This window comes from Manacus candei, unplaced genomic scaffold (genome assembly GCF_025592945.1).
Source record: "Manacus candei isolate 608988 ecotype Guabito, Panama unplaced genomic scaffold, ASM2559294v1 h1tg000027l, whole genome shotgun sequence".
NCBI lineage: Eukaryota > Metazoa > Chordata > Aves > Passeriformes > Pipridae > Manacus > Manacus candei.
The window spans coordinates 6,359,780-6,377,785 of NW_026138075.1; the positions used below are offsets into that span (position 1 = coordinate 6,359,780).

At 41.6% G+C, this 18,006-nt stretch overlaps 1 protein-coding gene across 5 annotated transcripts in view; it reads left to right on the top strand.

The window, feature by feature from the left end:
• SEMA6A (semaphorin 6A) overlaps window positions 1-18,006 on the top strand; it is a 117,764-nt gene that overhangs the window by 79,529 nt on the left and 20,229 nt on the right. For 2 of the 5 annotated variants that reach the window (XM_051789339.1, XM_051789340.1), the window contains exons 16-18: window positions 1,277-1,335; window positions 3,109-3,129; window positions 10,051-10,215. In XM_051789339.1, the coding sequence (XP_051645299.1) occupies window positions 1,277-1,335; window positions 3,109-3,129; window positions 10,051-10,215 (245 nt within the window). Of the gene's footprint in view, window positions 1-1,276; window positions 1,336-3,108; window positions 3,130-3,261; window positions 3,313-10,050; window positions 10,216-18,006 lie in introns of all 5 variants that reach the window. The other 3 variants (XM_051789344.1, XM_051789342.1, XM_051789343.1) reach the window with 3 other exon arrangements.

The window sequence follows — 18,006 nt, forward strand, 5'->3', positions numbered from 1 at the left end:
GAGATCATAAAGTCCAACCCTTGATCCACTACCACTGCGGTTACTAGACCATGGCACCAAGTGCCACATCCAGTCTCTTTTTAAAAATCTCCAGGGACGGAGAATCCACTACTTCCCTGGGCAGCCCATTCAAATGTCTGACCACCCTCTCTGTAAAGAAATTCTTTGTAATATATGTGTCTGTATATGCTTTACTACAAAAGTGTGGGCCATTCCTGACTGGACATTTGGTAGAATAATATTAAAATGCACCTGTGCCCAAATCAGTTTTTTTCAGCATTCCAAAAGTGTTTGAGTCCTTTTGAACTTCCATGGCAAGCTCTATGGGACTTCCGTACCTTACGGAATGCAGCTTCCACATTCATCAGTGGATCCATCAAGACACAGGCAGTGCAGCTTGCAATGGTGAAGTCCAGAAATGAGCAAGGCACCTCATGCTCTGTCCAGTGATTAGAAAGGGGTCCAGAGCAGCTGTGGAGATGTCTGGTGGACTTCTAAGCTAGCCACCAGGAGGCAGAGATGTGAGCTGCCCTCCTGGAGCAGGTGGTGGTTGACCAGGAGTGGAGAATGAGTTTTCTGCAAGAGTAATTATACCTCAAGGGCAGGATCCTAACTAATGTAGACAAGGGCTTGTGTTGGAAGTTTTTCAAGGTTCTTGTTGTTCGCTTTTGACCTTACAGGAAGTTGGAAGAACAGCTTCACTAGTTATCCAAAATCACAGGCAGAGGTTGGGAGCATAAACTGAGGATGTCAGAAAAGCCTGTGAGTGTTTTTCAGTAGAGCACCTTGAGTTGAAGGGAATACATTCTGTGGGCTGGACCATATGCCTTGCAGTCTCATCCATCATAGTACCTAAATGATTGGAATGCAGATTGTCTTCCCCCAGCACAGTACCTGCCCAGTTGGTTAGCTTCCTTCTCACACCAAAGTATCAGTGCACCTGGTCCACTCTGTGAAGAAGTTAAGGTTGCATTATAGTTGTTCTCAATAATGTCACATATTTAACAGTTTAAAAAACACAAATCTCTTTTCCTCCCTTGGTAGTGAGGCATGCAGTGGATTTTTTAGAGGTAATAATATAAAGACAGAGCATCATCAGAAGCCAAGAAATCATTAAGCAATGATGAATAACTCAAATGTCTGTATTAAAATTTTTCAATCTTTGTGTGGAATTTCCAAAGAAATGGCCAGTTTCAGTTGCACATTTGATAATTTTTTTCTGGTTATGCCTGTGACTGTTGTTATTCATACTGTTTTGTTTCTTTGTATTATTCAGACTGGCGTTTGAACAGGACATAGAACATGGCAATACAGATGGCCTGGGTGACTGCCAAAGTAAGCAAAGCTTTTACCCTCTCTTTACCATGTGTCCCAGTATCCTTCTGAATGCCTCAGAAGGATGCCTCAGAATACCTGTCAGGCATTCTTTTGTAGCAGTGTAAGCCCCAACAGGGACAGCAACTGCAGCTAACTATGCAGGTTCAGAAGAGGAACTGTTGTTTAAATGTGTTTGAGGAAAATAGCCCTGTTTGTGTAATTTATACAAACATCAGACTTCAAAGCACTTACATAGTGAGAAAAGCTCAGCTCTAGAGGATATTGATTACAGCAATGACATAATGAATTGGTATTCACTGTCTTTATTAGCCATGGTGGTTGGATTGTTTATGTACAGAAGTGGCTTGGTTTCTTAGTGTAGTCCGTGATGTGGACTACATTCCCATGCAGCACAGGGAGACAGTGAAATATATCTTCAGTTTTGGATCTGAATCAAGAAGTGACAACTGCTTAGTTTGTGAAGCTTAGAGGATTTTATACACAGTCTGGACAACTTAGTGGTGTTAAGGGTTATGTACTACTGACTCTGCCTAAGAAATTTCAATAGTAAACCTTAGGTACTGACACCAAGAGTTGAAAGCTTAAACACAGTCTTTAAACATTTACGGTTTTGCACTGAAATGCGTAAAAGTGCATAGCTTGCACTACATGCAGAGGAGCCTTGCATGCTGATTTCTGAGCCTTCAGGAATACCAGCATCTGTGTTCAGGACAGCTCTTGTTCTCTCCAAAGCTGGTTTAATTCTGAGCCCCAAATATTATTTATGAACCTCATGAAATCAAGACACATTTTTTTCAGTGCAATTTGCACTGATGCCTGTACATGCAATAAAACTGATGAAGCTGAGGAATTAATGTACAGTTAGAGAGTTACTACTGCTGTAATACAGAGCAAAATAATGGAGGGCTGGAGTGTGCCATGGGATACAGTGTGGGCCAGCTGCTTTGTAGAAAGCCAGAGTTTTCTCATGCCTTGTGCATCCTTATTCAAGAGCTGTTAATTACTGTGATCACTGTGTTTGAAGGAGTGCAAGGATTTCAGCCTCTACCCTAAGACAGGGTAGTGTAGGCTGTCTCAAAAGATTTTCAAAGGAGGTGTACACATACTCTGCCCTCTGTTCCCTGTAAAATAAGTTAGAACCAAAATCAGGTCAGTTCCCAGCTGGTCATCTTTGCCCTTTTCAGCCAGTTCTGCTCTCCTTGGGCAAATAGGTTAGGCAAGAGTGGAGTGTACCTGTTATCTGTTACGTATAAAAGAAGGGGTAGGAAATTATTCAGGAATACCACATTGCGCTCTTGGAGAGAGATCTGCATCTGTGCAGAAAGCAACAAAGCCCATGCCCTGCTTAAATCCCTCTTTAGCCCTGAATGATGCGTTGAACCTTGACACTGCACAGGGGTAGATTTCATTCCCTGCTAAGCTAGCTGATCTTATTACTTCATGTGGTCATGGCTCATCTGAGTTTTGTCCTTATTGCTGGCTGCATCCCTTGCAATGCCTTGCATTAGATTAGGACTTGTAAGGAAAGCCATGGCAGGGAGGACACTGGCCTTCCCACTTGCTACTCCTTGTACAGAGCTGGTCATGAACACTTTCAAAGCCCAACATTGTTTTTGGGTATGTCTGAATATTAGTGTTGCCTGGGTCCTTAGTGTACTAACGACATACTTATAAATGTCGGCTGAAACGTAAATGGTTGCTAGCAGGAAACTATTTAAAAGAAAAAACAAGTGAGAAATAATGATTTTTCCCTTGTTATTTGTCTTTCAGATTCCTTCGTAGCCCTGAATGGTAAGGAAGTTCTTAGTTTCTTTATTTACTGACAGCAAATACATTTTGGAGGAATCACTTTTTACTAAACTTTTAAGTATTTTCATACTTCTGTTGTATTAAATGTTTCTTCCCAATTTATTTTGTTCATAGACATTTCAACTGCTTCACCTGATCATGAAATGTCTTACGACACACTGTATGGTCAGTTTATGAGTGTTTTTAAAAATTCTCCCTAGATCCTCATGTTAGTTAGTAGTTCCTGTACTCACATAGCTGTTACCCTTTTTTACTTGTTTTATGTTGGTTTTTAGGGCCCGATTCACTAATCACAATTAGGATTAAGTCATACCTCTTGATTTTCAATCCCTCTTTTTTTGTCCTCCCTCAAAACTGTCTCCACTGAAATAAAGTGAGATAAGGCCTATTTTAATGACATACCAGCAGACATGATTAAGAGTATGCTTCATCTGAACACTCAAAGGAACACTTGGGTACAGTGATGCATCTTACCTGTTCACCAGGAAAAACAATATAGCAGCTCACATCCCACTCATGAGCCGTCCAGGCTGGTGTCATTACTGCTACAGCAGCCAGTCAGAGACACCTTAGGGAAAGGAGGGGAACTACCCTTGGGTAGGAAGATCTCTCGTAAGGAAAACTAGCCATGGGAGTTTAGACTGGATTATGTGTCAGTTCCTGAAGGTTCTTGTTGCTTCTAGGATGAGTCATTTATGTTGTCCATTCTTGCAGTATCTTATTGCCCGAATGAGGCCCAGTCTGTAAAAAAGAATAAAAGAAATTCATATAGCAAATTAAATTACCTGAGCTGAAGAGGATCATTTCTGCAAGCCTACAGTACCAGTTTCCCATGAGGCAGCTGTTAAACTGTGCTCACAGTGCTTTCCATCACTTTGTTCTGCATATTTGGAAGTGGATTATGCAAGAGTGAAGAACAAATATCTTCATGAGGAATCATTGCAGAATAAATAATCACTTTAAATTCAAACCTAGGCATACATTGCAATAGTTTTTCTTTATAGACATTCTGAACAAAGATAAGTTCTCACAAGCTGAGGATATGTGGTATTGCTCCCAGTGAAGTCAGTGGGAAATTTCCATATGGGGTCGGAGCTTCCTTGAGGTGTTGCTTTCAGGATGTACAAGACTAGCAGTTCAGCAAGGCTAGGTCGAATTCACCATATATTTGACTGAACATAGCAAGAGATAGGTTAATGTGAAGTTGAGATGAACTTTTAATTGATCCTTTCATCTCATGCCTGCAGAATATGTAGGTGTAAAACAGAAAAAATGACAGCTCAGTACAGCAGCATATAAATAACTGGAGGCACAATAGTGCTGTTCAACATTTGTAAAACTAAAATCAAATTCCCCTTGTTGTTTATTACCAGGAAATGAAAAATGTGCAGGTGAAACTTGTTTGAAAATATGATAATGAAAACCAGTGAAGGGAGTGTACTAAATCAAAGGCAAGTTAAGACTTTGTAATATATGGAAGACTCACAATTTCACTTACATATACAGTTTGTACTTTCTTTCATTATAAAATTGCTGTATTTCCAATGCACAGAGCAACAACTGAAAAAGAGTAATAACAAAATCCATACTGCTGAATGTAAAGATAAGAAAATGGTTTTGGACATAGTGCTGATGTGCCAGAAATGTTCTAGATTTGCTGTTTCTAAGTGAATTCATAGGCTACAAAGTTATAGCTGTGAGATTGTGGTTCTGGATCCTGCTAACTACAGTATTAGTAGGAACTTCGGTATAAACTGATATGACTAAAAAAGCAGAAGAGTGTTTCAAGTGAGCAGCAGAGTGAAAAAAGAGTAGGGTTAAAAAGGGGGGGTTCATTTTACTGTCAAGCCCAAAGACAGACTCCGCAGAACCCTACAGACAGATGCACTGGAGAAATGCTGACCCAGCATTAACATGGATTCCCATTCATGCCCTGTCTTTCACAGGTTATTTCATTGACCCTTCTCAGGTACACCCTGATAACAAGGCTGCTAGGCAAGTCAGTTCCTCCTTTTATGAGTTTAGTTAAAGTATCCATTCTGATATTATTGCAGTCAGTCTTTCTTTTCACCTATCATGGCAAAATATGAAAGAAAATGCACTAGTCACCCCTTTTGATCTTCCACATCAGAAGTGCAAAAATCCTAGGATGAGGTAGTAAACCGGTCTTAGTAAACATGTTCATGTTTGCTAACTGTAGTAACTGATCTGAGTAATTTTTTTTCTTGAGAAAATGAAAATTTTATGAATTATCTATTTTAATGTTACTGAGTACAGTTTAATGCATAAGTAAATGGCATGTTGTAATAGATTAAGCCTCAGAACACTGGAGTAAACCAGAATACCAACCAAGTGAATGCTCAGGGCTTTTTTTTATTCAGTGGGCCAAATATTTCCAAAAGCATCTGAAACTAAGACAAAAGAAGTCTTAAGGCCTGATTCTCTTGATTTTCTCCACTATAAATCACCCTCCTTCAACAGACTTACTGCCAATCTGTAGCGGTGTGAATGAAAGGAGAATCAAGCCCTTAATCTTTGTTCTTGGCACCAAACTCCTCATGAGTTTGGCAAGTGGGCTTCTTTCTAGGGCAGTCTTACATGATCAATTGCTTACAAGTAAAGTGCAAAGTCCACACAGGTGACTATTCAAGTGACACCCAAGGAGAGGATAGCAGACTAAAGGTCTGGCTGCAGAAGGTCAGAGAGAAATTATGCAAGAGCCACATATTTAAACAAAGAGATTAGGCTAGATTCCTCTGCAAAATTCTAAGCGGCTTCAATTACCTTTGGAGACATCAATTCTTAGTGAATTGGGCCCTTATTTAACCCTCTAGCTATAGTCCTTTCTCCCTCTGTAGTATTGATTTAGCTTTTCCCTCTAATTGTCTAATTAGGTTGCTATAGTTGTTAATAGGATAGCACGCAGACATCTTAACCTCTGAGATCCTAATGACTTGTGCATATTAGAGAAACTATCAAATACGTATTGAATCTCTGTCTTTGTTTTAAACCTGAAAAATTCTGCTTACGTTTTACAAGTGCACTTCAGAACAAGCTCTAGTTACAGAAGTGCAGCCTTTCTGAATCATTATCTGTGCTTGTAGACACTAAGTGCTTTTACTCTGCCTCTGTTACTTGATTACAGCACTCCAAATGAAAAGTTTTTGCAAATAATGGAAGCACCTAAACCAGATTTTTTAAAAGTGTGTCTGTGTGATTTTTACGTGTTTGCTTTAAACAAAGACATTTGAAAAGCACTATGTGTGCAGTTATTTGGACACTTTGCTTTAAAACAAAGGCAGAATTGGTTTTTCAGATGATTTTGTATTAACCATTATTAACACAGAGGTACTGGCCACATCTCAGATGTGCAAAGGCCTCTTTAAATTTCAGCAAAGCCTATTTGCACAGTCAGAGTGGTAAAAATGGTGTAATGGGAAAAAAAGGCCCACTATGTGCTGCAAACTATACAACACATTGTAAAGGTTTAATAATGGCTGTGTGTGAGAGGGCCAGGACTGGGTTGCCTGCCACTCCAGTCTTTTCTGTTTATGAGAGAAACTTAAGTAGCTCACACATTTGTGGTGCCACTCTGCTCAGAACTGAAATTCACCCAGTGGGACTGGCTATTCAGACACTTACAGGGCACTGTGATACTGCTTAAGGGAGCAGTATCACTGCCCAGTAGTAAGTGTTTGCAGAATACTGCTCTAGCACAACTGGGACAGGCTAAGGTTTAATCTGCTCCTGCCCTGCTTCCTCAAAATCAAATGGAAGAAAGTTTATCTCAATTAGCTGTGGAAGCTTGCTTCTTAGTGTGTACTTGACTAACACATTAGTAAGAGAGAATAGACTGATTTCTTTCTTTTGTATAAAACCCCTCTCCACCTAGTGACCATCTGGTACACATTAATATCTTCACAAAGCCTTAGCTTTCCATTACAAGGAAGTTCTCTGTGTATTGGCAACATATGGTTCAGGAAATATTTTTTTTTTCCCCAGAAAATGCGTCCCTTAGGCATATACTTCCTCTAGATTACTGTATTATGACATGTTTTTCTTTGACCTTACTTATAGCTTTTCCTTAGAATTCCCCCTTTAAACACACTTAAAAGTGCAAGTGTCTGGACAGAGATATGGGTATATAAACGCGTATCAAACACAGGCAAAACCATGATTGCTACTTGGCAAAATTTTCTTTTCTTTTACCTCCTTATCAAGCAATGACTAATTGCTTTCTTATGTTGAGTGCAGCAAGCTGACCAAATTTGTAAGCTGACCAAATACTGTACACATTATTGTGGTTGCTGAATGAGGTATTAACTCGGAGTCTGGAACACCATGAATGCTGCAACTGTGGATTAGTCCTTAGGGAAAAGAAAACATAAAAATCCCATAATTTCCATTTTCTAGCATGTTCTCTGCCCTGTTATTTGTCTTATTTGTTGGGGATGAGCACAGGAATTGACAAGCGTAAAATGGTGTTGAGTGAACCCTTTCATGCTCCAACATATTCTTACTTCAAGGGAATATGTGTGTGCTTTCAGTCACTGGACCTCTACCTGTCCTTTTGGAAACAAGCAGACCTGCTGCAGGATTGCTGTGGAGTAGGCAGCACATTTGGATCAGAGTCCATCATTATCTAACTGTGTGTTACCAATGTTCCCAGCCATGCTGTGGCTTATGGAAACCTTTTAAAAGACAATAACATTTTGGCTTCTCTTTTCTATTTGAGTGACATTAAAAGCTCTCTCTTAACAAAATACAGCCTTTAATTTGCCATGTTAAAGAAAGATGGCTGGGAGAAACCAGACTTTCTACCATGAGTGGGTAAAAAATAATCCAGTGCCTTTGTCAGTATAAGCCTTCAGACTGAAGTCCAGAGCTAAATTCTGTTGCTGTGAATTTGACCAGCTTTCTTTTCTAGGCATACAAGTTACAGGAGTTCATTGTGTCCTTGTCCTGTGCTAAACACAGTCCAAACTGTTTCCACCTATAATCCTGTGCAGGAAATCAGAAGGGCTCCTTGAAAACATACAGAGGAGCACAGACATTTTTTTCCTCATTAATATTCGGCAGGACTTCATAACAGCATCTTAATAGAAGTTGCAGTATTTTGCTGACTTCCTCAGTAGCTCAACACCATGAAGCTGGTGAAAGGGCTGGATAAAATGAAGCACATGGGTACTTCAAAAAGCCTGAGGACATTGGTGGCCAACAATTAGATTTTGGTTGCTGAAGTGGAATTGAGGATCTCGGTTCATCATCTCTTTCTTCTCTTCTGAGAGTTGGGGCTGGATGGCTTTAGAAGGCAATTAAACAGCTTTTTTGAGATGCAGCTTCCAAAAGCTTTGTGCTTATCCAGTGAGTGTTTAAAATAAACTATAGAAGCACAGGCTCTAACTGCCCAGCTCTAAGCCTTCGCTGGGAGGATTTAAATTTCAGCTCCTTGTGTTGATCTGTCTCTGCCCCAGTGAGTCTCAAGTTATTCTTCCAAGCAGTGAAGCAAGATCAAGGGAAGGAGCAGGGAAAGGGTCCCTGCCAGGGCAGTCTGTAGCCTGGTGATTGGACTCTTCTCCAAGGGAGATTCACCTAAGGAAGGAAAATTAGTTTGCTGGGCTGTTCAAAAGGAGAAGGGCTCCTGTCAGTCTATCTAGTGTTATCTGAAGGAAAAGCACTATATGCCATTCTGTATGTGAATAATCCAATTCTGTTAGTTTGTGTTTGAGCATGTGTCACAAACACCTCTTTCAATAGGCTGTCTCAGAAAAGTAGGCAAGGGGTAATACACTTACTCCATCTCAAATTAAGGAGGTCCAGAACTCCTTTGGTCCTGCTCAAAATAACTCACTTTGGCACGTGTGCTGAAAGGAAACTTTCAGAGTGGTTTTGAGGTCAAAATGGTGTAGTGTGGATAGTTTTTGGTACTTCCTCCCCAAAGCAGCTGAGCCATCTTCCAGAGACAGTAGACTCCAAGCATCTCAAACGTTTTGGGTGCTACATCTCTGCCTGAGCCAATCCACCTTTAAAATTGTGCCATGTTTCCAGCGGGGCACATTCTGTGAATGTGCTGTTGGTTGGGGTGTTTGATATGCAAAGAGCGAATCAGCCTTATTCAGGACAGCGGTAACAATGTCTAGAGCATTTGTAATGGATAAAAGGCACCTGAGACCTCAGTCCAGCTGCTGCTGGAGTCATGGGTTCTTGGGCAGATCCACATAGTGAGACATTGTCTTAACTGTCACTCTGAGCAGAAACCATATTCAGTTTTGTGCTTATTTCAGAGTCATTTTGGACCATCAGCTCAGATGGGACCAATAGTGATGGTGCAAGCGGGTGTGAGCAGCTGGCCCTGGACATATCCCATCTGGAGAGGGATGCCACCATGTGAGCACACTGGTGCTTGGCTGTCCTTCATTCCCCTGGGGGCATGAGGCAGAGTGCCACTGATGTTGCCATTTTGTAGTTCTGGCATTCCCATTCAGTTTTGGCCATTTTAGAAGTTTTTCTGTTTTAAATTCTTTTTAAAATTGCTTTTTAACTAAGCCAGTACCATGACAGTATGGGCTGACACTTCAGTTTCAGTCAGGCTGTGTACTGAATCCAGCCAAAGGATACTTGACTTGAATGAAGTGTGCTTACCCTCTTTCACACGTGTTTAGCTCTGTTGAGTTAAAGCAAAGAACTGCGAGCTCAGTGGCAGCACCTCTTAGCACCCTGATCTGAAAGGTTCAAATCTCCTCTTTCTTGGGGCTATGTTTTGGAGGAGTTTTGCTCAGCCTAAGGCAGGATGTTCACCCATCATGGAAGCAAAGCAGTCCGTGTGTTCCTGAGCATGGGGAGGTAGAGTGGTAAGTGACTAATGAGACTTGTCTTCCCTACCTGTATTTATAATGTAAACAGGACACTCCAGTTCCCTAGTCCCAAGCACCACCACTTCTGACTCTCGCGCTCGACAGGGTTATGATGCTAGGGGACGCTTGCTGGATTGGAAGGATCCGCTTGGTTCATCTGAAAATACAGATCCATATGTGGCAGTTTCATCCCATAATCATCAAGACAAGAAGGGTAAGGCCTTGGAAATGATGTCCTGTGGTGAGGAGGGAGGGGGAGGAGGACTAAAGTGTAACTGCTTCCAGCTGGCTTGGAGTAACATGTAATGAAACTCTTGTGCTATAATTAAAAGCTTATCGTAAAGCCTGAAACTAAACAGCCAATCTTAGACTCAGTCCTAGATAATTCACTGCCTGAGGAAACCACACAAAACAAACAGAAGTGCATGCCTCTACAGAGTGTCTTATGTATGAAAGGAAGGGAAATAGTGGGGATTTAGCCCTCTTTAAATTTGATTTGTTCTCTGAAAGAGCAAGATGCGAGCTTCCCATTGCTCTTAAGGGTGCACTTTTATGTTGCCTTTGTCTGAATTCCTAGCAGATCTCAGCTAATTTCACATTTCCTTCTCTCAACAACCGTAGAATCATAGAACCATGAAATCATTTGAGTTGGAAGAGACCCCCAAAGATCATCTCATTCCAACCCCCCTGCCATGACCAGAGACACCTTCCACTAGACCAGGTTGCTCCAAGCCCCATCCAGCCTGGCTTTGAACCCCTTCAGGGATGGGACATCAGCAGCTTCTTTGGGCAACCTGTACTAGTGCCTCACCACCCTCACAGTAAAGAATTTCTTCCATATATCTAATCTAAACCTGCCCTCTTTCAGTTTAAAGTCATTCACCCTTGTTTTATCTCTACTTGCCCTTGTAAAAAGTTTCTCTTCAGCTCTTTTGTAAACCCCTTTAGGTACTGGAAGGCTGCTATAGGGTCTCCCCAGAGCCTTCTCTTTCCCAGCCTCTCAGCCTGTCCTCATAGGAGAGGTGTTCCATCCTTCTAGTCATCTTTGTGGCCCTCACTTGTTCCAACAGGTGCTTCCCACGGGTCTTTCCTGTGCTGAGGGCCCCAGAGCTGGATGCAGCACTGCAGGTGAGGTCTCACCAGAGCAGTTTAGAGGAGCAGAATCACCTCCTTCAGCCTGCTGGCCACGCTGCTTTTGATGCAGCCCAGGATGCCATTGGCTTTCTGGGCTGCAAGTGCACATTGCTGGGTCATGTCCAGCCTCTCATCCACCAGCACCCTCAGGTGCTTCTCAATCCATTCAACCCCCAACCTGTATTCATACTGGGAGTTGTCCTGACTCCAGTGCTGCCCCTTGTGATGGGCTTTGTTAAACCTCTTCAGGTTCTCATGGGGCCACTTCTCAAGCTTGTCCAGGTCCCTCTGGATGGCATCCTATCTTCAGGTGTGTCAATCGCACCACTTAGCTTGGTGTCACCTGCAAGCTTGCTGAGGGTGCACTCAATGCCGCTATGTCATTGCTGAAGACATTGATCAGCACTGGTCCCAGTACGGACCCCTGAGGGAACCACTTGTCACTCATCTCCATCCGAACGCTGAGCCATTGACCCTCTGAGCCCTCTGGATGCGACAGTCCAACCAATTCCTTGTCCTTCGAACTGTCAGCCCATCAAATCCATCTCTTTCCAATTTAGAAAAAAGGATTTTGGAGGGTGTGTCAAAGGCCTTACGGAAGTCCAGATAAATTATGTCAGTAGCCACTTCCTTGTCCATTGATGGAGTCTCTTCACTGTAGAAGACTTGTCAGACAGCACTTTCCTTTGGTTAAGCTGTGAGCTGTGCTGGCTGTCTCAAATCACCTCCCTGTCTTCCATGTGCCTTAGCAGAGCTTCTAGGAGGATCTGTTCCATGATCTTCCCAGGCACAGAGGTGAAGCTGACTGGTCGGTAGTTCCCAGGGTACTCCTTTCTACTCTTTTTAAAGATGGGTACAAGTTTCCCTTTTTGCTAGTCGCCTAGAACTTCACCTAACTGCCACACTTTTCAAATGTCATGGAAGTGGCTTAGCAATTACATCAGGCAATGCCCTCAGGACTTTGGGATGCATCTCATCAAGTCCAGACGGTGTTCCTATACTCTTCCCAGAATACTTGTGCCTACTTCCACCATTGACACATTTCCTTCTTGCCCTATAGTTTGTCCAGCAGATCCTGACACAACCATGCCAGTCTCTCGCCTTTCTTGCCCAGTTTCTTTCACCTGGGGATCACTAGCTCTTCCATCTTGGACCAGCTAGGTCTAATACAAGCCCTTTGGCCACCAGTCTCCCTTTGTGATACATACAGAGAATTAGGCAGAGAATTGCCTAAATTTGCCACTAGAACATACTCAGAGAAAAAGAACCTTTTCTCCTAGGTAAGGATGGTGATGCCTCTCATTGCATCTTGACCCTCATCAATCTCCCAACTCCTTTTAATCTGTATCACAAAGAGTTTAAAATTGTTCCTTTTAAACAGAGGAGTTAGGTTCAAATAGCTCCACTGCTAGAGAGATGTGAGTCCTTGTTATTCTTCTCCAGGGTGTTCTTAGATCTCTTTTTTCAATCTCTGCTCTGTTGAAGATGTTTTGCTCTGTGTGGACTAATTAAGTACTCAGTGGGTCAGAAGGAAGATGGGTATGAGTAAAACTCGCTGAGTGGTTAGGGCACTCACCAGGGGCAGGAACACACGTGAGCTTCAGTCCTTTCTGCTATGAATACTTGATATAAAACACTTAAAATATTAATTGAAATGTGGATTCCAGTCTCTATTGTTCATGCATTTTACATGAAAAACTCATTAGTCAAAAGCATCATCTGTTCCTGGAGAAGCTACTGGCATGCTAGACCTCATGCTTTGCGTTGTCTGCCCAAACTAGTAGATTACTAAATCATACTCCTTCCCCTCCATCTGACCCAGTGAATCTTGAATTCTCTGCATTGGCTGAGGAGGCTTTCAGCAGGGGGTGATGAGCACATTAACATCTCAGAACAGTCTTCAGAGCTGCATGAACAGCTGCCGGTGGTCTGGACCCCAACTGTGACCTCAGTGCCTGTTATTCACAACAGCCCCAGATACAGGATGCCTCCCACAGTCCTGGGATATCCGGGGTTTCTCACTGAACTCCCCAGGACTGACCTCAAAGAGCCTTCACAGTTTGTAACCATAAAGGCAATGGGCATCACCTGGCTGGCCCAGCAGAGACAAAGCCTTAAGCATTTTTCCAGTTGAGGAGGCCAGTCAAATTAGGCAGGGGACTCAGTAAAATTTCTTGAGATACCATGGCAAACATTAATCTAGTAGCCTTGGCTTTTAGGCTTGTTGGCAGGAAATGGAATATGAAGATTTCGATTCCCTCAGGCAAAGATATGAACTTGTCCCCTACCTCCCAGCTTTTCCTATAAAAAAGGGAAAAACTTTTGAACAAATTTTTTTTTTTCAGAGCTTAATCCTGTAGACATTCTAGGAGAATAACTGCAAATCTAAACCAAAAAAGAGAATTTCTAGAACCTGATCAGACTTCTCTGTGTGTTAAGCACAGAGCCTCTTTGCACTCTGCACACCTGTGGGCTGCTAAGCCTTGGCAGATGAAGAATTTCAGGCAGCTGCAGTACTTGAACTCAAAACCGTAACTTTGGGTGCAAGTGACTTATGGTGCTGAAGACGAAAGCTCAGACTCCTAATTCCTATTTAAACCCAGTTTGAGATATTATCCTCGCTTTTTTTAATTCCTCATCCCTTTCTCTTCAGCTGTGGAAGGACAACTGAAAAAAAGCAGTTTCTGGGTATCACTTCTGTAGAGAGGAAAGAAGGCAGATAAACTTGCATGCCCTCCTAAAGATGTATGTGATTTAACTAGCTCTCCTCTTTCATCTCAGCAATAAATCATTGAGAATGCTGACAGCCAAAAAATAAGGCTCTTTTCTTTCTCTGTCCAGTCTGCTAGTAACACTTGTCATTCAAAATGCTTCAGGTGAGAGGACATTTCTTAGAAAATCTAGTGTTCCCTCTTCTGAAAGTAAGTGGTATCTTTCTCTCATCCACTCTGAAAGCGGCAAATGTCATTAAGCAGATTTAAGAAGGAATGAAGGACTGAAGGAAGGATGGATTGATGGAAGGAAGGGAGGGAGGGAGGGAGGGACGGAGGAAGGAAGGAAGGGAGGGATCCTTAAACCCAGCTCTTCTGCTAGTGTCAGACAGGAGAGCGCTGTCAGAAACTAATAGTGGGAAATCTGGCCCTTTATGTACCCAAAGGAATGCAGAGATGTGTATGCATTTTAATGGCACTATTTGTTATGTGTGGGTCCCTGCTTCACAAGTCTTTTGCAAAGCAACGTTTAATAGATGGAAAGCTAGCTCTTAAAAAGCATCTTGTATGCGAGTAGCAGCTTTCAGAAGCACATGCAGTGACAATATTAATAAATGTATAGCTATTGGATTTAATCATTTTCGCTTCAATTCACTGACTGATGAAGTGGCTTACATTCCATACTTCCCTCCCCAGGGAGGGATGGTTACCAAAGAGCCTTATAAACACTTGACAGGGTCATTTAAATATCACACATTCTTTGGTGCCTAATTATGAATATTGACAAAGCTGGAAGCAGTCTACACCAATGAAAACAATGGCGGCAGAGGTGACCGCATGGTTGTTTACCATTACCATCTACTTGTGTGTTGTTACTTCTTGCCTTGCCCAGTCAGAGCCAGTTGGCTCCCAAATTGCTATTGAGTTGTTGTTTTAACAGGGCAAAGGAAGGAGTTCTTACACAAAATCAAATCAGGAAATGTTACGCTTACTATCCCTTTATCAAAATTTTGTTTTCACTTTTGCTGTGATTTCTTTTGCTTTCACACATTCACAAAGAAAAAAAAAATTAACATTTTCTCCTGATTTTGCAAGGTGCTTTGTGTTGTTCTTCATTGGTTTTGTCAAATTCTTTGAACAGTGTTTTCTTTCCTTTTCTGTGCTCACAAATGGCTCCTTACTGATTGTACTAATTGTATAGAATCTACTTACTGCTTTCTTTTCTGTAGCATGGTTGCTTTGATGATGTCACATCCATCCATATGCTTCACTTTTAATTCAGTGCAGGCATCTTGGGGAAGATCTGGGGGGGTGTGAAAAGGGGTTCTTTAAAAGGGTTGACTCATGGGAATGTGACATTTGTGTGCCACAGCTTTGGTAGCTAAATATACTCTGGGACTGTTGTTTTGGAGCTACATCACATTTCTTGCCAAGATGAAAATGTGTAGTGCAGCCCATAGGGTGGGAATTATGCGTTGCCATCCCATTGGCATTTTCATTTTGGCCATTAAGGAATCTGCTCTTTCTATTGCAGAAAAAAAAAACGAAACAAACAAAATAACAAAAGAAAACAAACAAAATCAGCCAAACAAAACAATGCAAACAAAAAACCATCTCTGATTGGGCAGACTGCACCCCCCTTTCCTCTTCTACTCCCATTCTTCCCCAGCAAACAAAAACAAACTAACAAAAAAAAAAAAACAAAAAAAACAAAAAAAAACAAAAAAAAAAAAAAAACAAAAAAACCAACAAAAACAAACCCACAAAAATCCCCAAAACACATGTTCTAGAGTATGTTTACCTTTTATTTTCTTTCCTTGCTGTGTTTTAGTGTTGATTTAATTGTGTGTTTCTCACCTTTGTTGAAACAGTTTCCCTAACCTCATTGTCTAACCTTCCCCCCTGCTGCCATTGTACTTGGTCTTCCTCCCTTTGCAGTCACAGTCATGAAGCTCCTCCTGTGGGGCACTCCAAGGCTTTACCCTCTACACCCCAGTAGTGCCGTAGTGATGTATCTCTCTGTAGTTGTCCTACTAACGAAGGAGGGAGTAGAGATGTACAGCTCTGCAACAGGCCTCCATGAAGAAAATAAAGTGATTTTCTTCAAGAGTAGCTGGCCTTGTCCCTCATTACTCTGCTGCCCTTCTCTGCTGCCTCCTGTCCTTCCTGCCCTCCCTTCAGAAACGCCTCATGCTTTTAAATCCTGGGTTCATTAGCGCAAATGTAGCCAACAGCCCAGCTTTCTCACTTGCTCCCTAATTGCCTGGAACCCGCCTTTTAATCACAGTTTTGATAAATTGGTTTCAAATTCAGCTTACGATTTAATGGCTCTGCTACAGCTTCTCCACAGCATTCAGGTGGAGTGGCCTGAGCTGGGCACTGAATGACAAAGGTGTAGTGTTGCTGTTAGCGGGCTTTAATGTTTGTATTCCTTCTTGTCTCAGCACTCATTAGGTGAAGATTATGAGGTGGTATCTCCTTTCCTTAACAAGCCTTTTGTCGATATCCATGTAGCAATAGTAAAAAAGCTGATCAAAAGCAGCATGTGATGAACAGTTTACAGAGTTAGGAGTTGCTGGTTTATTTGAATATCAACAGTGATCCTTTATAGACAGTATCTATATAGATTGTCGAATCTATATTAGTAGTAGTAGTAACTGCAGCTCTTCCTCTGATACAAAATTGGGCATGATTAGCAATAGTCAACTCCTTTATTTGGAGAGGACTGTGCTCTTGGGGAGCCCAAGAGCTGTTCCTTTCAAAACCTGCCTCAAGAAGATTTTTATATTGTACACAAGTGGCAGTATTACTAAATTTTACTGTGATTATCACTACTTGAAAGATTTGCCAAGTGCTGACAATGCTTGTCTCTGGAGAGTCTGCAAATGTTCAAGCAAATTCTGTTGCAGTGAGACAGAATTATATGAAACTTCAGGTACAGTTATGATAAAGAACATAAAGTGCTGATATAACAAGATACTTTACAAGTAGACTTGAAATGAGAGGGGAAAAAATCCATGGCAGAACAAAGCTTCAGATTCTTTTTTTTTTGCATAAATTAAGCATCTGTTGTTCACCATGGGAGAGCTGAGTTTTGCACCAGAAGTACATTTGCAGAGTATGTTTTTACACAAAAATATTGTTATATGCTAATATGTACACGGATCTTAAAGATTCAAAGTGGGTTTTAATCAGAGAAAGCAGAGGAACGTTGTTATTATCTTGCTGGCATTATGTAATAATTCAGATGAGGAATTAAAGTGGCACAAAATTTGTGAAAACTTAGCTTTTGAATCAGTGTTTGCAGGTCTGAGTAGAAGGGCTTGGACTTCATCAGTATCATCATCCTGACACTGTCAGAAGGAACTGACTGATTCTAAGAAAAGTGTAAGGCTAATGGCAGAAGGATTTGCACCGTGGTCAGTTCTGCATAGGGGCCTCGGGAAGAGATGTAAACTCAAAGCACTGTGCACCTGGGAGAAAACTAGGCAAACATTGCTATTCTTTCCCATATCTCAAGCCATTGTACACACAAACAAAACATATTGCAGGTACTTTGCAGATCACTATGTTTTGAGTTCTGAGGAAATAATGAAGATTGAATCAGACCAGATCATTCACTTACTACACTTTTAAGTCTTTTGCCCACAGTCTAGTCAAAGAATGTTGTGAGAAAGGGAGTGGAGAATTTGCCCTGACTCTGTCTCTGACTACATAGTATTTGGCTGAGATTTGGAGTGAGAGGTGTGGTTACTCAGAGCTGCAGTCCTTCACAAAGGGATTTTACCTAGACGAGACAAGGTGACTTACTTTTTCCATTAGGATTTAAACAGAGGTTGGTTGAATGAGTCTATGATAAACAGAGACCTATAGATTTTTTTTCAGAAATGTTCTTAGGTAAATTAGCATCAGCTTACTGTAAACATCCATGTTTCTAGAGGGAGGCCTTATTTATGTTTGTCACATATGCTAGTTGCTTGGTCGAAATACTAAAGAAACCACTTTTTAAGAACAAACAACCCTATATTTGCCTAAAATGGCTCTAATGAGCAACTTGCCCAGGAAAGAAATGTCTCATAGACTAATCACAGTGTACCTACTGTGGAGCACCATTTTAACCTCTGTATCAGATGAATACCAGAAAGCCACTATTAGCAGTT